The 18,064-nt window shown below is 36.9% G+C and overlaps 2 protein-coding genes across 8 annotated transcripts in view; one reads left to right on the forward strand and one right to left on the reverse strand.

The window, feature by feature from the left end:
• The window catches only part of UGP2 (UDP-glucose pyrophosphorylase 2), a 45,347-nt gene extending 44,285 nt beyond the window's left edge, over window positions 1-1,062 (forward strand). For all 4 annotated transcript variants that reach the window (XM_084901104.1, XM_084901105.1, XM_084901103.1 and 1 more), the window contains one exon: window positions 36-1,062. In XM_084901104.1, coding sequence (XP_084757230.1) covers window positions 36-143 — 108 coding nt within the window. In that variant the 3' untranslated portion in view covers window positions 144-1,062. The remainder of the gene's footprint in view (window positions 1-35) is intronic.
• A 474-nt stretch (window positions 1,063-1,536) lies between these two features.
• VPS54 (VPS54 subunit of GARP complex) overlaps window positions 1,537-18,064 on the reverse strand; it is an 84,126-nt gene continuing 67,598 nt past the window's right edge. For 3 of the 4 annotated variants that reach the window (XM_084901062.1, XM_084901061.1, XM_084901063.1), the window contains 8 exons: window positions 15,849-15,912; window positions 13,670-13,775; window positions 12,675-12,762; window positions 12,032-12,153; window positions 11,838-11,918; window positions 7,235-7,342; window positions 4,621-4,715; window positions 1,537-2,641 (listed from right to left, as the gene is read on the reverse strand). In XM_084901062.1, the coding sequence (XP_084757188.1) occupies window positions 2,536-2,641; window positions 4,621-4,715; window positions 7,235-7,342; window positions 11,838-11,918; window positions 12,032-12,153; window positions 12,675-12,762; window positions 13,670-13,775; window positions 15,849-15,912 (770 nt within the window). In that variant the 3' untranslated portion in view covers window positions 1,537-2,535. Of the gene's footprint in view, window positions 2,642-4,620; window positions 4,716-7,234; window positions 7,343-11,837; window positions 11,919-12,031; window positions 12,154-12,674; window positions 12,763-13,312; window positions 13,414-13,669; window positions 13,776-15,848; window positions 15,913-18,064 lie in introns of those variants that run through there. The other variant, XR_014796519.1, reaches the window with a different exon arrangement.

Raw genomic sequence — 18,064 nt, forward strand, 5'->3', positions numbered from 1 at the left:
TTGCAAGTACACTCTTGCTTTTTATTTTCCCTTAGGGAACCGTTATCATCATTGCAAACCATGGTGACCGAATTGACATCCCACCCGGAGCAGTATTAGAGAACAAGATTGTATCTGGGAACCTTCGCATCTTGGACCACTGAAATGAAAAAATACTGTATACACTTTATACTAATCATGGGCTAGTTTCTTACAACAAAATGTTCTCTAGCACTCTATAATAGGCAGGCACTTTGTGTTTACTGTACCTGCAGTGTTAATTTTTAAAGTAGAGTTTTCTGCAGTATGCTTTTATTTTAGTCTAAGAAAAGCACAGATGGAAGCAATACTTTTCTTCTCGGAAGAGGATCCTGGAAGTTCATCTTAAAGTACAATATTGTTTAATCTTAAAACTGAGGCAGCCCTGTTGTAAAATCTTTTAACAGAGGCCTCAGTGATGGTCACTTTGAATTGCTTGTGATTTCAAAAATAAAGCTGTGAAGCAATACATGTGTACACTTATACTTTTAATGTTAACTTTATGAAATGAAGAAAAATGGTATACTCTGGCTAAATAGTTAATCAGTTGGAAGATTTATTCTTGGAATATTTATACTCACTGGCAAGTTACCTAAAAAGTCAACTTTTTGCATTTCTAAGAATCTTAACCACATCATTATTTCCATAGGAATTAAATTTGAAGGTATTTATTAGTACCTTTCATTCAGTTCTAAACCTGGGTGCCTGCCATGCTTTCCACAGACTCTCCATTTACTGAAACAAAGTGGTGTTTCTTTTCCCGGCTGAGAGAGCTGGGGTGGGGAGAGGCGGAGCATTTCTTTCACATCATGTTCTCTAGTATAATGGGTGGGGGTAGAGCTTTTTAAAGTTCCCTTTCCTTGAAGCTTGCTTGTCACTGAAAAATGTTCTTGAATAACCTTTCAAATCAGGTCTACTACTGGTATAATTTGTTGCTTTATTCTAAGAATCAATTACATTTTTCAGTTCTCCCATACTTATTTTTTCAGTAGGCTGCTTGTTTCAAGTTTACTGTATACTATTAAAAAAGTCTTTTAAAGTCTGGTAATTGTTTACAGCTTTATTTTAGACAGACAGTTAAGAACCAATGACATACCTCTGTAATGAAAAGGAAAGAAAACAGGCTTTCCTTTAGGAGATCAAAGAGCACAAAATAAAACTATCTCATTGTACATAATCACTACAATTTAGGCACTCTGACAGGGTTAGGCAAGATTCCTGGTGTAAGGTGAGACACAGGCACTTTCATTTGTAGCGTGCTGCTGATTCTGTTTTGAAGGTGACTATTATAAGGTCTGACTCTGGCCGGTGTGGCTCAGTTGGTTGGAGCGTCATCGCGTACACTGAAAGGTTGCGGATCCCAGATGGCACACATCTAGATTGCAGGGTCAGTACCCGGTTACGGCGTGAATGAGAAGCAACCAATTTATATCTCCCTCTCCCCTCCCACAAACACAACATCCTCTTTCCCTTTCTCTCTTTAAAATCAATGAGCATCCTCAGGTGAGGATTTAAAAAAAAAGTCTTTAAATAAGTTACTCATCACCTTGTATTTCTGGCCCCAACACAGCAGCTTATATTTTCTATTTCTCCCTGGTCTTTGTTCATATACACATCGAAAGTAACTTAAAAACAAGAATCCAAGGGAGCCACACTCCACATGTTAAATGTTAAAATGAAAACTTGTAAGTAGGCAGAATATATAAAAATGTATTCTTACCTCTACTAGAAATAAAAAGACAAAAAAAACAACCCTTCGTATTTTTTATAAAAATACAACTATTAAACTTCAGGCTTTCATATACCACTTCTCAAAAGTATTTAAATTAGCTGCATAAATAAATGCTAATACCTTATTATTACTTGTGATCATCCTTTCAAGTATTTAGACTATTCTGGAAGGCTTCATCCAGTGGTGGTAGAGAGACTAAATATGCGTCACACAAAGCCTAAAACTTGGTCACTGAAAAAAAAAAATTGAATTCCTAAATCCAAGCAATCAAAAGATGTTTATTTTTTTATAGAAAGATCTGTAAAAAAATAATTTTCAAACAGTTTTACTTTCATAGAGAAAACTTTCTACAGAGATTGACTTAAGTTTTTAATATTTTAAATTGTACCATCATTAAATAAAGGTGGGACACCATATGAATTTCATTGCACTGGAAGAAATGCAAAGCATTTTTTAATATAAAGTATACAGAGCATTCTAGTCAACTACAGCTGTGTTACAGCTATGTGTTCTTTTGGATTTGGTCCAAAGAAACCTGAGTCTGTTTCCAGAGAGAATGAAAAATATAGACACCTGATCAGTTATTCTTCACTGAAGGAAGCATAAAATTGGCATTCCTTGTAGATCCCACTGACTCCCAGTTTCCCCAACACTGATACTTTCCTTTTCCCTTTGCCCTACCCCAGTTCACTTGGGTTCCAAGTTCAGTTCTTGAATCACAGGCATCCATATTTTCTTAAACACATACATCCCATGGTCAGGCTACCCAGTTTTCCAGTATGTCATCACCTCTTCTGTTCCCAGATCTCAGCCATATTTAGGTCCAAATCTTTAAGGCCTTTTAAGGCTTGAAGATTTCCAGTGTAAAAAGCTACATCTGCTGTGACCAACCTAAGCATTGGAGAGAAAATTATTTTTAATATCACACTTTCTATTCAAATAAAGTAGCATTGCTCACAGAGTCAAAAGTCCTATCCTAGCTGCTCAACTGTTACTTAAAATTCAGATTTCCTAGGAACAAAAACAAATTTCCTATAAATGTCAATATATCTTAGTAGGATTGCTGCTATTATGTGTTCTATTCCAACAATAAAAATGTTTTTAAAAAGAATAAACCAATGCAGGTTGGACTCAGTTTCATAATTCTGCCCAATAGATTTGTCTTAAAACAATGAAATAAAATAGAGAAAATAACAGGTTAAATTGGTTTTTGATCAGTTGCCACTAAGGCAGTGGTCGGTAAACCTCGCGGCTCTTTGGCCCCTTGAGTGTGGCTCTTCCACAAAATACCACACGCGGGCCCGCACGTACAGTGCGATTGAAACTTCGTGGCCCAGGTGCAGAAATCGGCCCGGGCGAGTCTATTTGAAGAAGTGGTTCTAATGTCGCCCAAGAGCCGCATGTGGGTCGCGAGCCGCGGTTTGCTGACCACTGCACTAGGGTATATATGTACGTGACTAATAAAATCACAGTACTCATAATCAATACAACAACACTTGATGAAAAGAGAATTACACTGAACTCAAAATGCCTATCCCTGGAAAAAAAAACATTCCTGGCAACAACATTTAAACCCAAATATCAAAGCTCCACACATAAAAACAGGGCAGGTGTGATTACGTTTTGAAAGATGTGGCCCACAGAAAAACAAACAGACTTTGATTTAGCAGTTTGTAAAAGACAGGAGGGAGTCCGGCTTTAATATTTTAATGAACACCTAAGTTCTGGATTGCTGAACTACTTACTACCTGGGGCAAAGGTATTCAAGTACCCTTAATATTTGCACTATATTCTAATTTATAAATACCTTATGCACTTAATGTTTCACCTTTTATCATATGTCAGAATTTACTAAGGACCATATTTTTTGTTTGAAATTAATCTAATTTAGGGTGCTTTAATATCTATAAATAATTCAAATTATACTTGTGATAATATGGTAAGTACACTGAAACTGACACCAATAGTTAAAAAACAAACAGCTTTTCTAAGGCAATATTGCTACATTAAAATTAAGCAAAATTAATATAAATCTACATCTTAAAATACTGTTATGTTTAACTTAAAAAACTGATAAAGAACATAAAACCAGGCATTTGAAACATATAGAACCAACAAAGGATTAGGTTGAGGTTATATGGAAAAATCTAAAATCAAGAAAAATGGACAAAGAATGTGAACAGGAAAAATCACAAGATGAGGATCTTTGAATGACTAATACATGAAAATATAACAAGCATTAAAAATGCAAATCAAAATAAAATACCATTGTCTTCCATCATACTGGCAACAAAAAATCTTAACAGCAAATGTTGGCAGGATATAGAGAGAGAAATGGTGGGAGTGTAAGCTTGGTACAGCCATTTGGCAGAACATTCTGGCAATGCCTAGTAGAGTGGAAATGTATTGTACATTTGCTCTAATCCACTTGTAAGTATATATCCTAAAGAAAAGTACGTACATATTCACACTTTTTTGTATCTCTATGAAGGAATTAGGCAGACTTTATCCTCATTTTATAAAAAAGGCACAAAGGTTAATTAACTTTCTCATGGTGACATGGCTACAAAGTAGGGCCCTGAGTCCTGTCTGGATAGGGAAGGCTATTGGGTAATCTAAACAGGTGCTACAAACCCACACTGCTTCAAAACAGACACATAAGGTCAGTTAAGTAATTGACCATTTATAAAAACACTTAACGGAGATAGATATAGATATATATCATCTCCACAGAGAGGGAAAAAGCAAAAGGTTGCTGATTTTATAATTTTTCAGCTCCAGAATGATTACAGTAGAAAAGGACAACATAATGAATAAAACCAACGTAACAATTTGATAGGGGAATAGTAAAAATATTTTGAAAAACATACCCATTTTGAGGTCCTCCATCATTTATCACATTTAAATGAGATAACTGCTTTTTCAAGTGGAATTTATAACTTGCATTAATTCTTAAAAATAACATCTGGAAAAGAAATAAAATTTAAGTTTCTTAAAGCTCTACTGAAATAGAAGACAAAAGTATCAGGAGTTATCAAATCAGAAAAAAAATTTAAGTAGCCTTTGTTTTGGCATATATCTTTAAAATGCTCCCTTGAAAATATTTTATTGCTAGTTCAGTATAAGTTTTTGCCCTTAGCTGGATAAAAGCTTTTTTCTCCCTTTTCAGTACTATTTCTTTTCGTAATATGACTTATTAATGCCTTTCTGCCCCTTAGAAGAAGTCATCTAAGATATGTAAATAGCATATATCACTAACAGGTAAAAAGAATAAAAAGAAATAGAGAGTTCTGTAAAATATTAACTACGAACTTGACAGAGAAAACAAAAAAAAGCCTTAACAGTAGAGGCAAGGACACCTTTATCCTTCCAACCTTGTAATATTACCTGGAAGTATTTTATTGCTCCTGCAGGCACACTTTTTAATGCAATGACCCAATAATTCTTTGGGAAATACCTGACCTGAAAGTCTATACAATTAATCTATGGAAAATGTTTTGTGGAATTACTGGTATTCAAGTGATAATACTGACATAAAATCTATTATTTGTGCTCAGCTTTGATAACAGTTTCCTTTAAATTATGATGTAGAGAAAAACACATGAGATACCTGTATGCCCAGCTCCCTCACCTGGCTAAGCCTTGCACTAAAATTAAACTCAGATGACATCAAGTTGGTCAGAAAGTAAGAGATAGGGGATCTTATTTGTGGAATGGAAAGGATGGCTTGGCTAAGGAGAAATGAGAAAGAAAAAGAGACCCTAGTGATTGTTCTGTATCTTATGGATCCTCTTCAATCCTCAGCCCCAAATCATGAGGTCAGTATGATTAATGAAAAGTTAGGGAAGCATGGTGACAGTATGTAAGATGGAAGCCTGAAGTGGCATGGGAAAGGAGATTAGCAGGAGCAAGAGTAGGCAAGAGTAACTAAGAAAGCTACCTTTGCTCCCAAATACCATTTCCATGCATCGAACCAATTAGAGACCAACTGAAATAACTTGTCTAAATAGCAAAAATCCCAGTGAAAGTTAAGTTTATATCCTAGTCATACAACAACTAGGATTGTATTATAACACTATCATCCTACAACTATCTGGTATAGAGGGAATGAGCTAAGCTACGGTGGGTAAAAAAGACTGAGAAAAAAAATACTGGAACCTTTGAAGTATTGAGAGAGAACCTAGGGAAATGGGAAGTAGCAATGTCACTAAAGAGTGAAGAGAGAGTCAGTCTCTTCCGCCCCCCCCCCCCCCCCACACCTCTCTCTCTCTCTCTCACCAGTGCCTTCCCCTGTCCCCTTCCCCCAGGTACATTTCTCTTGCCTCTCCTCCTCCAAATGCCAAGGGCCCTTCTTTTGCCTCTGTAACTTGTTTCCTAAGCCCATTTCTTCCACGCCTCACTTTTTCTACCTCTGTGATTTTCTAAATAAACTTTCTCTTATTTACAAAAATAAAATGAGAGAACTCTGTGATATTTCTGTAGATGAAGACAGTAGAGACAGTAGGTGGATACTTCATAGGTGGAAGGTGCTAAAAACTACACATTTTGCTTTTTCCTGGTTTGTGCCTATTATAGATCATTTATGCTTATTTAATAAATATTAATGACATATTAATTTACTTTATGTGTCATCTGATTATTAACTCTATCATTAATTCCTCCCCTATCCAATTTGGGTAATATAATTCATATTTGTTGATAAATGACAATTTTGATTTTTAAGGAAATAATGTAATGAGTGGTGTAAACAGAATCTGGGATCTCTGGATGGACAAATGGAAAATGTGCTTTTTAGAATTGCTAACCATATAGCAAAGCTATTGTATTATTGCTTTGACTTAGAGTAAAGGGCACTTTGAAATCAGAATTTTTTATCCATATTCCGTAAGTCAATATAACAACTTAAAAAAATATTAGAATATGAACTAAGCTTAATTGTACCAAAAGGATATAGAACACTCTAATTGTACATGCATATTATACTATATTATACTAGAGGCCTGGTGCACAAATTCGTGCACCAGTAGGGTCCCTCAGCCTGGCCTGTGGGGTTGAGCCGAAACCAGCTCTCCAACATCCCCTGAGGGGTCCTGGATTTCAAGAGGGCACAGGCCAGGCCGAGGGACCCCACCAGTGAACAATCAGGGTCAGGGAGGGACCACGAGAGGGCTTTAGGGCATGTCCTGCCTCTCTCGCTCAGTCCCTATTGGCCAGTCCCCCAGCAGCAAGCTAACTTATTGGTCAGAGCATATGTCCCCCCCTGGTGGTCAGTGCGCATCATTGTGACTGGTCAACCAGTTGACTATCTACCCCCCTAGTGGTCAGTGCATGTCATAACGAGTAGTTGAGGGGCCTTTGCATATCATTAGCATATTACGCTTTGATTGGTTGAACGGATGACTGGATGACCAGACACTTAGCATATTAGGCTTTTATTATATACGATATGCTATATAAAAAGTAATTTTAGGAAATACTACTCACTTGTGTTTGCTCTTCTGGAAGGAGGTCAATTATAGCTTCATGCATTTTTGTCATTTGTTTACAAATATTCCTGAAACAGGCAGAAGGAACAGGAGCTTTCACCTCATACTGGCAGGGAAAAATAAAGAAAATTATGTTAATGTCCCCACAGAAAAAGGTTTTCTGCCCCTACACATCTAACTAATATAGTGCTTAAGCTCACACTTCAACTGTGATCTGATTTACTCCCGAAATCTCAAGAACTCTTCATTAAATATCCTAATCTACTTTGAGAAAGACACATAACCTTGTGGCTAAGAGCACAGGCTACTTTCCTTAAGATGGCCTGCTTGGGTTCAATTCTCAATTCTTCCAGTTGTTAGCTATGTGACATTGGGCAAGTTCCCTCATTTTTTTACATCTCAAAGGGCTTGCTATGAGGATTTTAGAAATGGTCCATAAGAAGACAAAACAGTGCTTGATACAAAGTAATACTCAAAAAATGTTAGCTACTAATCTGTCTCAATATATAATGATGAATCACTAAAGTGGGCCCTTCAAATGAACAGATTATTTTTAAAACATGATTTTAAGAATGTGTCAACATGATCATATCTGAAATTACTTAACTCTGGTAGAATTAAAATGTTCTATTTCTTTCATAGGTAGGCCAATATAATAATCACTACAGGCCCTGTACATGAATCCATGCACCAGTGGGATCTCTTGGCCTATCCTGTGGGATCAGGCCAAAACCGGCTCTCCAACATCCCCCAAGGGGTCCCGAATTGTGAGAGGGCGCAGGCCACGCCGAGGGACCCCACCAGTACATGACTGGGGCCAGGGAGACCGCGGGAGGGCTCCAGGGCATGTCCAGCCTGTCTCGCTCAGTCCTGATCAGCAGGAGCCCAGCAGCAAGGTAACCTATTGGTCGGAGCATCTGTCTCCTGGTTGTCAGTGCACAGCATAGCGAGCAGTTGAGTGGCCTTAGCATATTATGCTTTGATTGGTTGAACAACCAACCAGGCAACCGGATACTTAGCATATTAGGCTTTTATTATATAGGATATTTACCCTAAGGTTAAGGAAAGACATATGTTTATATGTAAGTATATGGTTACTTATGTGTATTTATAATATGTGTATGCTTATGTGTGTATATGTGTATGTTTGAATGAAAGGGTCAGATACGCTGCTAACTGGAGTATGCAAAGATGAATTAGAGGAAAGTCCCTTAGCTAACTGGAGTATACAAAGATGAATTAGAGAAAAGTCCCTTTGGGGAGCTGACTGTCTAAAAATTAGTTGGTGTTCCAGAATGCAGACATTGCATGATATAGGTACATGGGTAAAGGACATTTTGATGGTCGCAGATATGGCTTCCTAAGCAGCACACCAGGACTGCTGAGTCTTTAAAGTGAAAAAAAAAATTAAGTAAAAGTGAAACAGAGAGCAGGCTTATGGTTGCCATATGGAAGGGAGGATGGGAGACAGAGTGAAAGAGATGAAGGGATTAAGAAGTAAATTGGTAGTTACAAAATAGTCATGGAGATATAAAGTACAGCATACGGAATACAGTCAATAATATTGTAATAACTATGAATGATGCCAGGAGGGTACTGGAAATATTGGGGGAAGAACTTTGTAAAATATATGATTATCTAATCACTACACTGTAAACCTGAAACTAATACAAAATAATGTTGAATGTAAACTGTAATTGAAAAGTAAAATTTAAAAAATTAAGTGAAAGTATTTCAAATAGAGTACATACCTCAAAGCCATTCTGCAATCTGATTAATACTTATAAAATGCAATTGTGTGATTCATTAGTTTATAAACTTTGGAGTTTTGCTTCTGCTTAAAATTTAGAAAGCTGCAAGAGCATGCTGCTACTACCCTAACCACAAGAAAAAAACTGGAATAATTTATAAATAACTTCTTAAACTCATCAGAGAGCAGAGGGCACAGAGATCAAGGAACTAATTCCAAAGAGTGACAAGGCCCTCTAAGGAGATGGGACTGTCTCACTTTGGGCAGAGCATAGGAATAAGAGGTAATCAACATAGAAGCAGATAAGAAAACAACAAACCTTTCAACAAATTCTCAAAGGCCAACTGTGGGCTAACATAGAGTACGTGAGGACCTTACCACAGCAGAGACTGCACTCATGCACAAGGGTCTTCAGTAAGTGCTTACCAGCAACACTGGGGTCAGGACAGGAGACCACAGAGAGATACATGCAAGCAGGAAGAGGTACCACTAAGAAAAAGTAACAAACGCCACCTACTTCTCTGAACCCTCTTCTTATACAAAGCAAAAAACTCAAGTCTCTGAGAAAAAGCACCAAACTCTGTCATCCCTGGAGTCTTTGTGTGAGGATTAGAAACAAAACATGCCTGTTCCAGAGGGAAGGAAGGAAAACACCTTAAGCCCAGGATCCTACACCAATCAATGCAGAGGTTGGCTACCCCTGGAGGAGGGGTTGGAGCAGAGAAGGCTTCACCTTTAAGGACTCACATGACCTGATTTCAAGACTTAGAATAATGTTACAGTAACAGACATATAGATCAATATTCAGACAGAATATAGATCAATGGAACAGAAGAGAGTACAAATTGTTATAAATTGACACAAAGATAGTCTACTGATTTTTAACAAAGGTTCCAATAAAAAAGATAATCTTTTCAAGGAAAGGTATTAGATGTGAAAGAAAAACAAAACTTTGACCTATACTTTGCACTACAGTTGTCCCTTAAACTAGTGGTTGTGGTCCATGAGGTCTGAGAGGTTGGCGACCACTGCCTTAAACAACACATGTGTTAACTGAGAAGGTGTACTTATTCACGATATCTCAACAGACTGTGATAATGCTTCAGAGAATGGCAGTTTCTCCTCTATTTTTATGCATTGCAATCAAGTAGGTGGGTTACACGAAATCCATTGGTGACAGATGAGAGGCAGGAGAAAGAAAGGGGGGGACCCCTAGGATTGGATAAAAAGTAAAAGGATACACATACTTAGGTGGGTGCAGGATAGTTAACAATCAACAATTATCATGATAACAATAACAACGAAGGGATTTATGGTATCTGTCCTGGCGCCCAGCACATTAGATTGTGCCCCAAGGGATCCAGAAAAAAGAAATTTACAAGTAACCCAGACATTTCAAGGATGCTATCATAGTTACAAAAAGACAGGCTCAGTTAAGGTAAAGGTTGACCTTGTCAGTAAAGATACCGACCTAGGAGGTAACTACCCACCATAACTGCTTTTAGTTAAAGTTTAATTTCAGACCATCCTTTGTGGTTATTTTATGTCTTTGAGTTTGCAAGACTGCCATGCAGGCCTCCCCCGAGCTTGTCAAGTTAGTATGTGGCCCCTTTCATCCACATTTGGTTATCCTTCTTTCCCAAAATTAAATTTTCAGATAAGAAAATGAAAAGCTAAAAACTGAGAGGCTAACCAAAACTAACCACTAAACTTTTTTTTGGTATGAATTAAAAATAGGGCCATACTACTGGGCAACTCCTGGAATAAAAAGTATATATGTCAGAGAGGGGCAAAAAGACACTTGTTAATAAGGGGAGAACACATGTCAGGGTAACAGAGGTCATCAATGGGGAAGGAAGTAGAGCAAACACTAAATCAGAATAGTCTGGGTACATTTTTTACATTAAAAAAAGACATAAGATATGGGAAATGGGCATTGGAAATTTATAAAAGACTTAAGAGACATAATAACTACATGTAGCATGTAGACACATAGAAGTCTTTGTTCAAACAAGTTATTGTGAAAAAAATTTGTACAATTGATAAGATTCAAATAGAAATAAGTATTAGAGGATATTAAGAAGTTATTGTGAATTTTGTCTGGTAGAGTGGTTATATAAGAAAGTGTCCTTAGTTTTTAGAAATACATACCTGAAGAATGCAAGTAGAAGGAAAAGCATATCAAAGTGCCTTGCTGTATAAGCTTACTCTAAACAATGCTCTTGGGCCAAAGTATAACTAAGAAAACCTTCAAATTTTCAAGTTATAAAATTTCTGCTTTCTCCCATGATACGTGTTTGAAAACTTAGTTCGAAAAGGAAAGAGTGACAGATAGGGCAAAAGTAACTGGGACTGATTAAGTGACATTTTTCTGAATATACCCTCCCAGTATAATTCAGAATTCTTTGGAAAATATTGCTTCTTTTAACATCCTATAGGGAATGGGAAGCAAACAAGAAACAAATACTGAAACTGATTACCTATGAGGAAAATAACAGAGCACCTCAGACTCCACATTTTTAAAGTAACACATTTTATCACAAATTACTTTTCTTTTCTATTTCGATCTTTGTTCTCTAAATTTTGTACTGGAAGGCTTTCAGACTAAAACCTATTTTTGAAGAAGGTACATATTTGTCAATGCAACTAATACAAAATTACTTCTGTACAGTGTTTCTTTCATCTTTGAAATCCTCCCTCCCCTTGGACTCCGATGAATATCAACTATTTGGGCAATCTGAAGATTTTATTGAGTTTTTTTCTAAATCCTAAAGAATTTGATTTGTTAAGACAACTATGAAAAAGTCACAATGCCTTTAAGCAAAGCCAAATAATTTATATAAATCATTACCTTAGATAACAGCTTGTCAAATAAGCTATCCATTATCGCTACAAGCTTAGCTGATATTTCAGCTATGTGGTCATGGTAATCCTGTAATGAGAAATAACAGTACATTTCAAAGCCCTTGGGCTACACCTAAAGAAATACTTAACAATCACGAATTAAATTTATGAAACTCCAACAGAAAATATATGAAAAAGTACCTTAGTGATATGATCAAAGTGCCTAAGCATGCTGTATTGCTTAGGCTGCAGCCGAGCTTCAAAATGAGCCCGGATCACAGGAATGTAGTGCACAATTAACTGCAAACAGCGTGAAGAAAGAGCTGAAGATTCAAGTGGTAGACATATCATGGAGAAACAAAAAAGGATATTAGTTTACTTTAGTACATATCAAATTAAGTAAAAACATCAATGAATTTTACACAGATCCCAATTTATTTCATAAATGAAGAATATTGTAGCAGAAAGCAACATATTTGGTATTGAATAGTGTAATGAACATGCTAATTTTCCAAATGGATTCAAGTTGTATTACTGGCATGAGGAAGCTGGTGGCACAACTGATTCTCTCCTGATACTCAGGTATCTTTCACCCCAAAGTACTTTATACATAAAGAATCTTAACACTTCCCACAGTGGTGCAACTTCCAAATAACATACTTGCTAAAGTGGAAATTCCTCAGAAATTAATTTTTCCATTATGGTAAAACATGAAAAAGTGAAGTAGCACTTGCTACTTTTAAAGCCTTTGGTCAGAGCCACAAGAACATCTACTAAAAACACAATGAGTACAGTAGCAATAATTACAACACCTCAGTTGTGAATTAAATTCAAGAATACATACCCAAATTTTTTGTAGTTATTGTTTTTAGTCCAACAACTTGCAGTGCACCAGCTCCAAGAACTAACTGACAACTTCTTGAATTGAAGTACTAACAAAGGAAGGAGAGAGAAAAAAAATCCAATAATTTATTAAAAATTATTCTTCATATGTTGGCAATGTTCTAAAAATACACATTTCTCTTTTCTCTCATTCACTGACCAATCTAGTAGGAGCAAGTAGGATCTATTTATGTAATAACAAAAAAAGGGGGAAGGGGGAAGGGTATTCCTAAATGATAATATTTATTGTCTGGTAAAAAAAAAAAAAAAAAAAAAAAAAGTTAAGAAATTCTAAAAATCAATTGTTCAGAAACTATCCTTTAATTTGCATTCACGAACTAGTTCAGTCATTTTCCTCAGTTATTCTTACTGGATAGTCCTATTTTCAAAAGGGTAGCAAAATCTCTCTGGACTACAATATGACAACTCTATTTTGGGACCAAATTAATTGATAGATTAGACATTTGAAAAAAATGAAAACTTTTCTTCATGTTAGCAGTTAAAAATATCTGTTAATATGAAACAGCTGAATAAAATTATCACTACATTTTTATTTCACATCAATGGTTCTGAAAGAATGATTTAAGAAAAATCGCTAACCTTAGTGAGATGAATTTTGTAAAGTTCAGTGAATTCCTTCCATGCACATTTGAAACCAGTCCAGGTTTTTTGACCTAAGTGGCCTCAGTCATGTTCAGCACCTAACGAACAAATCATCTCCTGTCTCCAATGTCATTAACAACTCTATGGGTGTAATGAGGAATCACTAAGTGTAGAGTGAGAAAGAAGCAGGTGGCCTTCTTCCAGTTACATGTGATTTAATCACAATAAAATGTCATAAAATTAATGTGTTAAAGATAACTTAAACTTTAAATGTCTTAGAGTTGGAAGATAAGTCACACCTAAAGAATTACTTCTACCAACTATGTTTCCATAACAGAATAAAATCATACCCACCTTCAATAAATCTGACAGACGAGTAAGCATGTCAGTAGTAACAGATGGGATATTATCCACACACTGGCAATATTCCAGGATAATTCTTATCAACAACAATACAGTTCTGTAAGAAAATAAAGATGATTCAGTAGGCAGTCAAAACATAAAAATCAACAATGATCTTGGTAACTGCTAAATTAATTGTTTTACCTACAAGCACAGCATGGTAAGAACTCATTGGGCTGGGGAGAGAAATTCCTAGGGTGCAAAATTAAGGAGGCACTCAATTTCAAAGTCATGTAATTGCAGGATCAGCACTTGCATGACACTGAGAATGAATACCTCCTTACATTTTGTGCTGTGGGCACAACTCTCTGTATGACATCTTAATTCTCTTCTATAAAGCAGATATCCCATTTTTTGGCCAATTCAGAAACACTGACAGAAAGATTACCCAGTGTTTCTGATTATGTAGTAGACCCTCAGTCATAACTGTTGAATTAATGGCAGGAACCTAGTCCAGATTTTCTTAATGAGATCAAAGAGAAGCTGTGGCTTCTAAGAACAACTTAACTCCTAAGATGTTTATTGGTAAGTCATATGAATAAAAAACAAAAGGGGCAGCTGGTTTGGCTCAGTGCATAAAACATTGGCCTGCAGACTGAAGGGTACTGGGTTCAATTCCAATCAAAGGCACATGCTCAAGTTGTAGGCTTAATCCCCAGTAGGCGTGCAGGAGGCAGCCGATCAATGATTCTCTCTCATGATTGATGTTTCTATCTCTCTGCCTCCCTCTCTGAAATCAATAAAAATATATTTAAAACAAAACAAAAAAACAAAAGGGGGTTCTTTGGAACAGTGGTCGTCAACTTTTCAGACCTCACGGATCACTGGTGGGATCTGAAAAGTAATCTCACAAGGTGATCTAATTATAAATTCCCATCTAGACAGGTTATGGTGGTCTCACTCCAGGCCTATAAATTTAATAAAGATTTATCTTTGCATTGAGCAAGCCCCATCCATTGTTTCTGTACATCAAGGTTAATAAGCCTTTGAAATAAGTCTAACTACACTAAAGAGAGCACATAATGTTGTTAATTGTCCTATAATCCCATCCCCACCTTGTTTCTCCCACCTCCATGTGATCTTTCTTCTGCTTCCTCTTTAATTTCAAATACATAAAAGAAGATGCAAAACTGTTATTCTCTAGAGCAGTGGTCGGCAAATTCATTAGTCAACAGAGCCAAATATCAATAGTACAATGACTGAAATTTCTCTTGAGAGCCAAATTTTTTAAACTTAAACTTCTAACGCCACTTCTTCAAAATAGACTCACTCAGGCCATGGTATTTTGTGGAAGAGCCACACTCAAGGGGCCAAAGAGCCGCATGTGGCTCTCGAGCCCAAGTTTGCTGACCATGGCTCTAGAGCAGTGGTTCTCAACCTTTCTAATGCTGCAACCCTTGAATACAGTTCATGTTGTGGTGACCCCAACCATAAAATTATTTTCATTGCTACTTCATAACTGTAATTCTGCTAATGTTATGAACTGTAATGTAAGTATCTGTGTTTTCCGAAGGCCTTAGACCCTACAGCAGTGGTTCTCAACCTGTGGGTCACCTAAGACTATTGTGGTTGGGGGTCACCACAACATGAGGAACTGTATTCAAGGGTCACAGCATTAGAAAGGTTGAGAACCACTGCTCTAGAGCATTTGAGATCTTGCTTCCTGGCATATGTCATCAGTTTGGCTCAAATAAACTCTTATAAAAATTCTCTATAGGCCTGGAAATTTTTTACATTGACAGTCACAAAAGATTCTTTAAAAATGAGAAAGTCAATAGCTCATTAGCAGGATATATCAGAAGTTGAAAAGAGAACTTTAAATTATTTGCAAGTATTTTCTTTCATTAATTTGATGGAAAGAGAGAGGAGGAAGAGAGGCAGGGTGGGAGAGAGAGAGAGAAACGATTTGTTGTTGCACTTATTTATGCATTCATTGGTTGCTTCTTGTATATACTATGACTGTGGATTGAACCTGAAATTTTGGTGTATTAACCAACTGAGCTACGTGGCCAGGGCTCTTTGGAGGGTTTTAAATTATTAATCTAAAATTTCCAACTCACATCAAGTGGGAACTAGAAGACGTATGTTTAAAATAATTTACTCAACTAATAAAGAAAAACGTGTCACTCACCCAACAACAGCATACTGTTGTCCCTCGACAATGAGAACTTCAGCTGGTTTCCTTTCCTCTGTAACTAGGGAGTAAAGCAAATAAATAAGGAAGATATAGGTACAAGATAAAATATTGTAGAAAAATTTAAAGTAGGAAAAAAAATGGAATAAGACAGTTGCTATATAGAGCCTAAAACTGCCTCATTTCTAAAAATAAATATCTACACCTCAGTAAACAATTTAGCACAGAGTAAATAATATACTGAGTTTGAAATCAAAGATATTTGGATTTGAGTTCCAGTACCACCAATTACTGGAATCATGACCTTAGGCCAATTAATTAACGTATTTGAGTTTCAATATCTATATCAATTAAACATGGATAACAACACGCTAGAGGAATGCAAGAATCAAGTCAAAGCAAAAAACACCCAACTGGAAAAGCAAAAAAAAAAAAAAAAAAAATCAAAAATATGAAGATAGTGTAAGGAGTTTCTGAGACATCTTCAGGAGTACCAACATCAGAACTACGGGGGTGCCAGAAGAAGAAAAAGAGCAAGATACTGAAAACCTATTTGAAGGAATAATGACAGAAAACTTTCCCCACCTTGTGAAAGAAATAGACTTACAAGTCGAGGAATCACAGAGAACCCCAAACAAAAGGAATCCAAAGAGGAACACACCAAGACACATCATAATTAAAATGCTGCTGAAACCGGTTTGGCTAAGTGGATAGAGCATCGGCCTACGGACTGAGAAGTACCGGGTTCGATTCCAGTCAAGGGCATGTATGTTGGTTGTGGACACATCCTCAGTGCAGGATGTGCAGGAGGCAGCTGATCAATGTTTCTCTCTCATCGATGTTTCTGACTCTCTATCCCTCTCTCTTCCTCTCTGTAAAAAATAAGATATATTTAAAAAAAATTTTTTTTTTTAAATGCCAAGAGCAAATGACAGAGAGACAATATTAAAAGCAGCAAGAGAAAAACAGTTACCTACAAGGGAGCACCCATACGACTGTCATCGGATTTCTCAACAAAAACTATGCAGGCCAAATGTGAGTGGCAAGAAATATTCAAAGTGATGAATAGCAAGAATCTACAATAAAGATTACTCTACCCAGCAAAACTATCATTCAGAATGGAAGGTCAGATAAAGAGCTTCACAGATAAGAAAAAGCTAAAGGAGTTCATCACCACCAAACCAGTATTATATGAAATATTGGAAGGTATTCTGTAAGAAGAGGAAGAAGAAAAAGGTAAAGATAAAAAAAACTATGAACAACAAATACATATCTATCAACAAGTGAATCTAAAAATCAAGTGAATAAAAAAATCTGATGAACAGAATAATCCGGTGAATATAATAGAATCAGGGGTGTAGAAATAGAATAGACTGACAATCCTCGGGGAGGAAAGGGTGTGGGGGGTGTGGAAAGAGACTGGACAAAAATCATACACCTATGGATGAGGACAGGGAGGGGTAAGGGTATGGGGTGGGGTCGGGAGGGCTGTGAAATGGGTTGAGGGGAGCTATAGTGGGGGGCGGGGAAGAAGCAACTGTAATAATCTGAACAATAAAGATTAAAAAAAAAAAAAAGAACATAACTATGAAATTATAGGATGTTGGTTTCAAATCCCAGCTCATCACATTTATACAAAATTTCTTAACCCTTGAAAACTTCATTGCTTCCTCATTTCCTCAATGTTAAACAATGTTAACAATAGCCCTATATAATAAAAGCCTAGGTGACATCACGCCCTTATGCGACGGCACCATAAGATGGCTGCCTTCATGTCATCACAAGATGGCCACCACAAGATGGCCAGCAGTAGAGGGCAGTTGTGGGAGATCAGGCTGGCAGGGTAGTGCAGTTGGGGGCAATCAAGCCAGCAGGGGAGGGTAGTTGGAGGTAATCAGGCCAGCAGGGGAGCAGTGAGGCATCAATCAGGCTGGCAGGGGAGTGGTTAGAGGGCAATCAGGCAAGCAAGCAGGAGAGTGGTTAGGAGCCAGCAGTCCCAGATTGTGAGAGGGATGTCCGATTGCCCCCATGAGGTCCCGGATTGGAGAGGGTTCAGGCTGGGCTGAGGGACACCCCCCCACTCTCGTTGCACGAATTTTGTGCACCGGGCCTCTAGTATCTTCATAACAGATTGAGTTTTAAAACTAGAGTTTAAAAAAGCACCTGGTACAGTGTCTGACATATGATTACCCATCAATAAATATCTAAACTAT

This window comes from Pipistrellus hanaki (assembly GCF_964339955.1).
Source record: "Pipistrellus hanaki genome assembly, chromosome: 12".
Taxonomy (NCBI): Eukaryota; Metazoa; Chordata; class Mammalia; order Chiroptera; family Vespertilionidae; genus Pipistrellus; species Pipistrellus hanaki.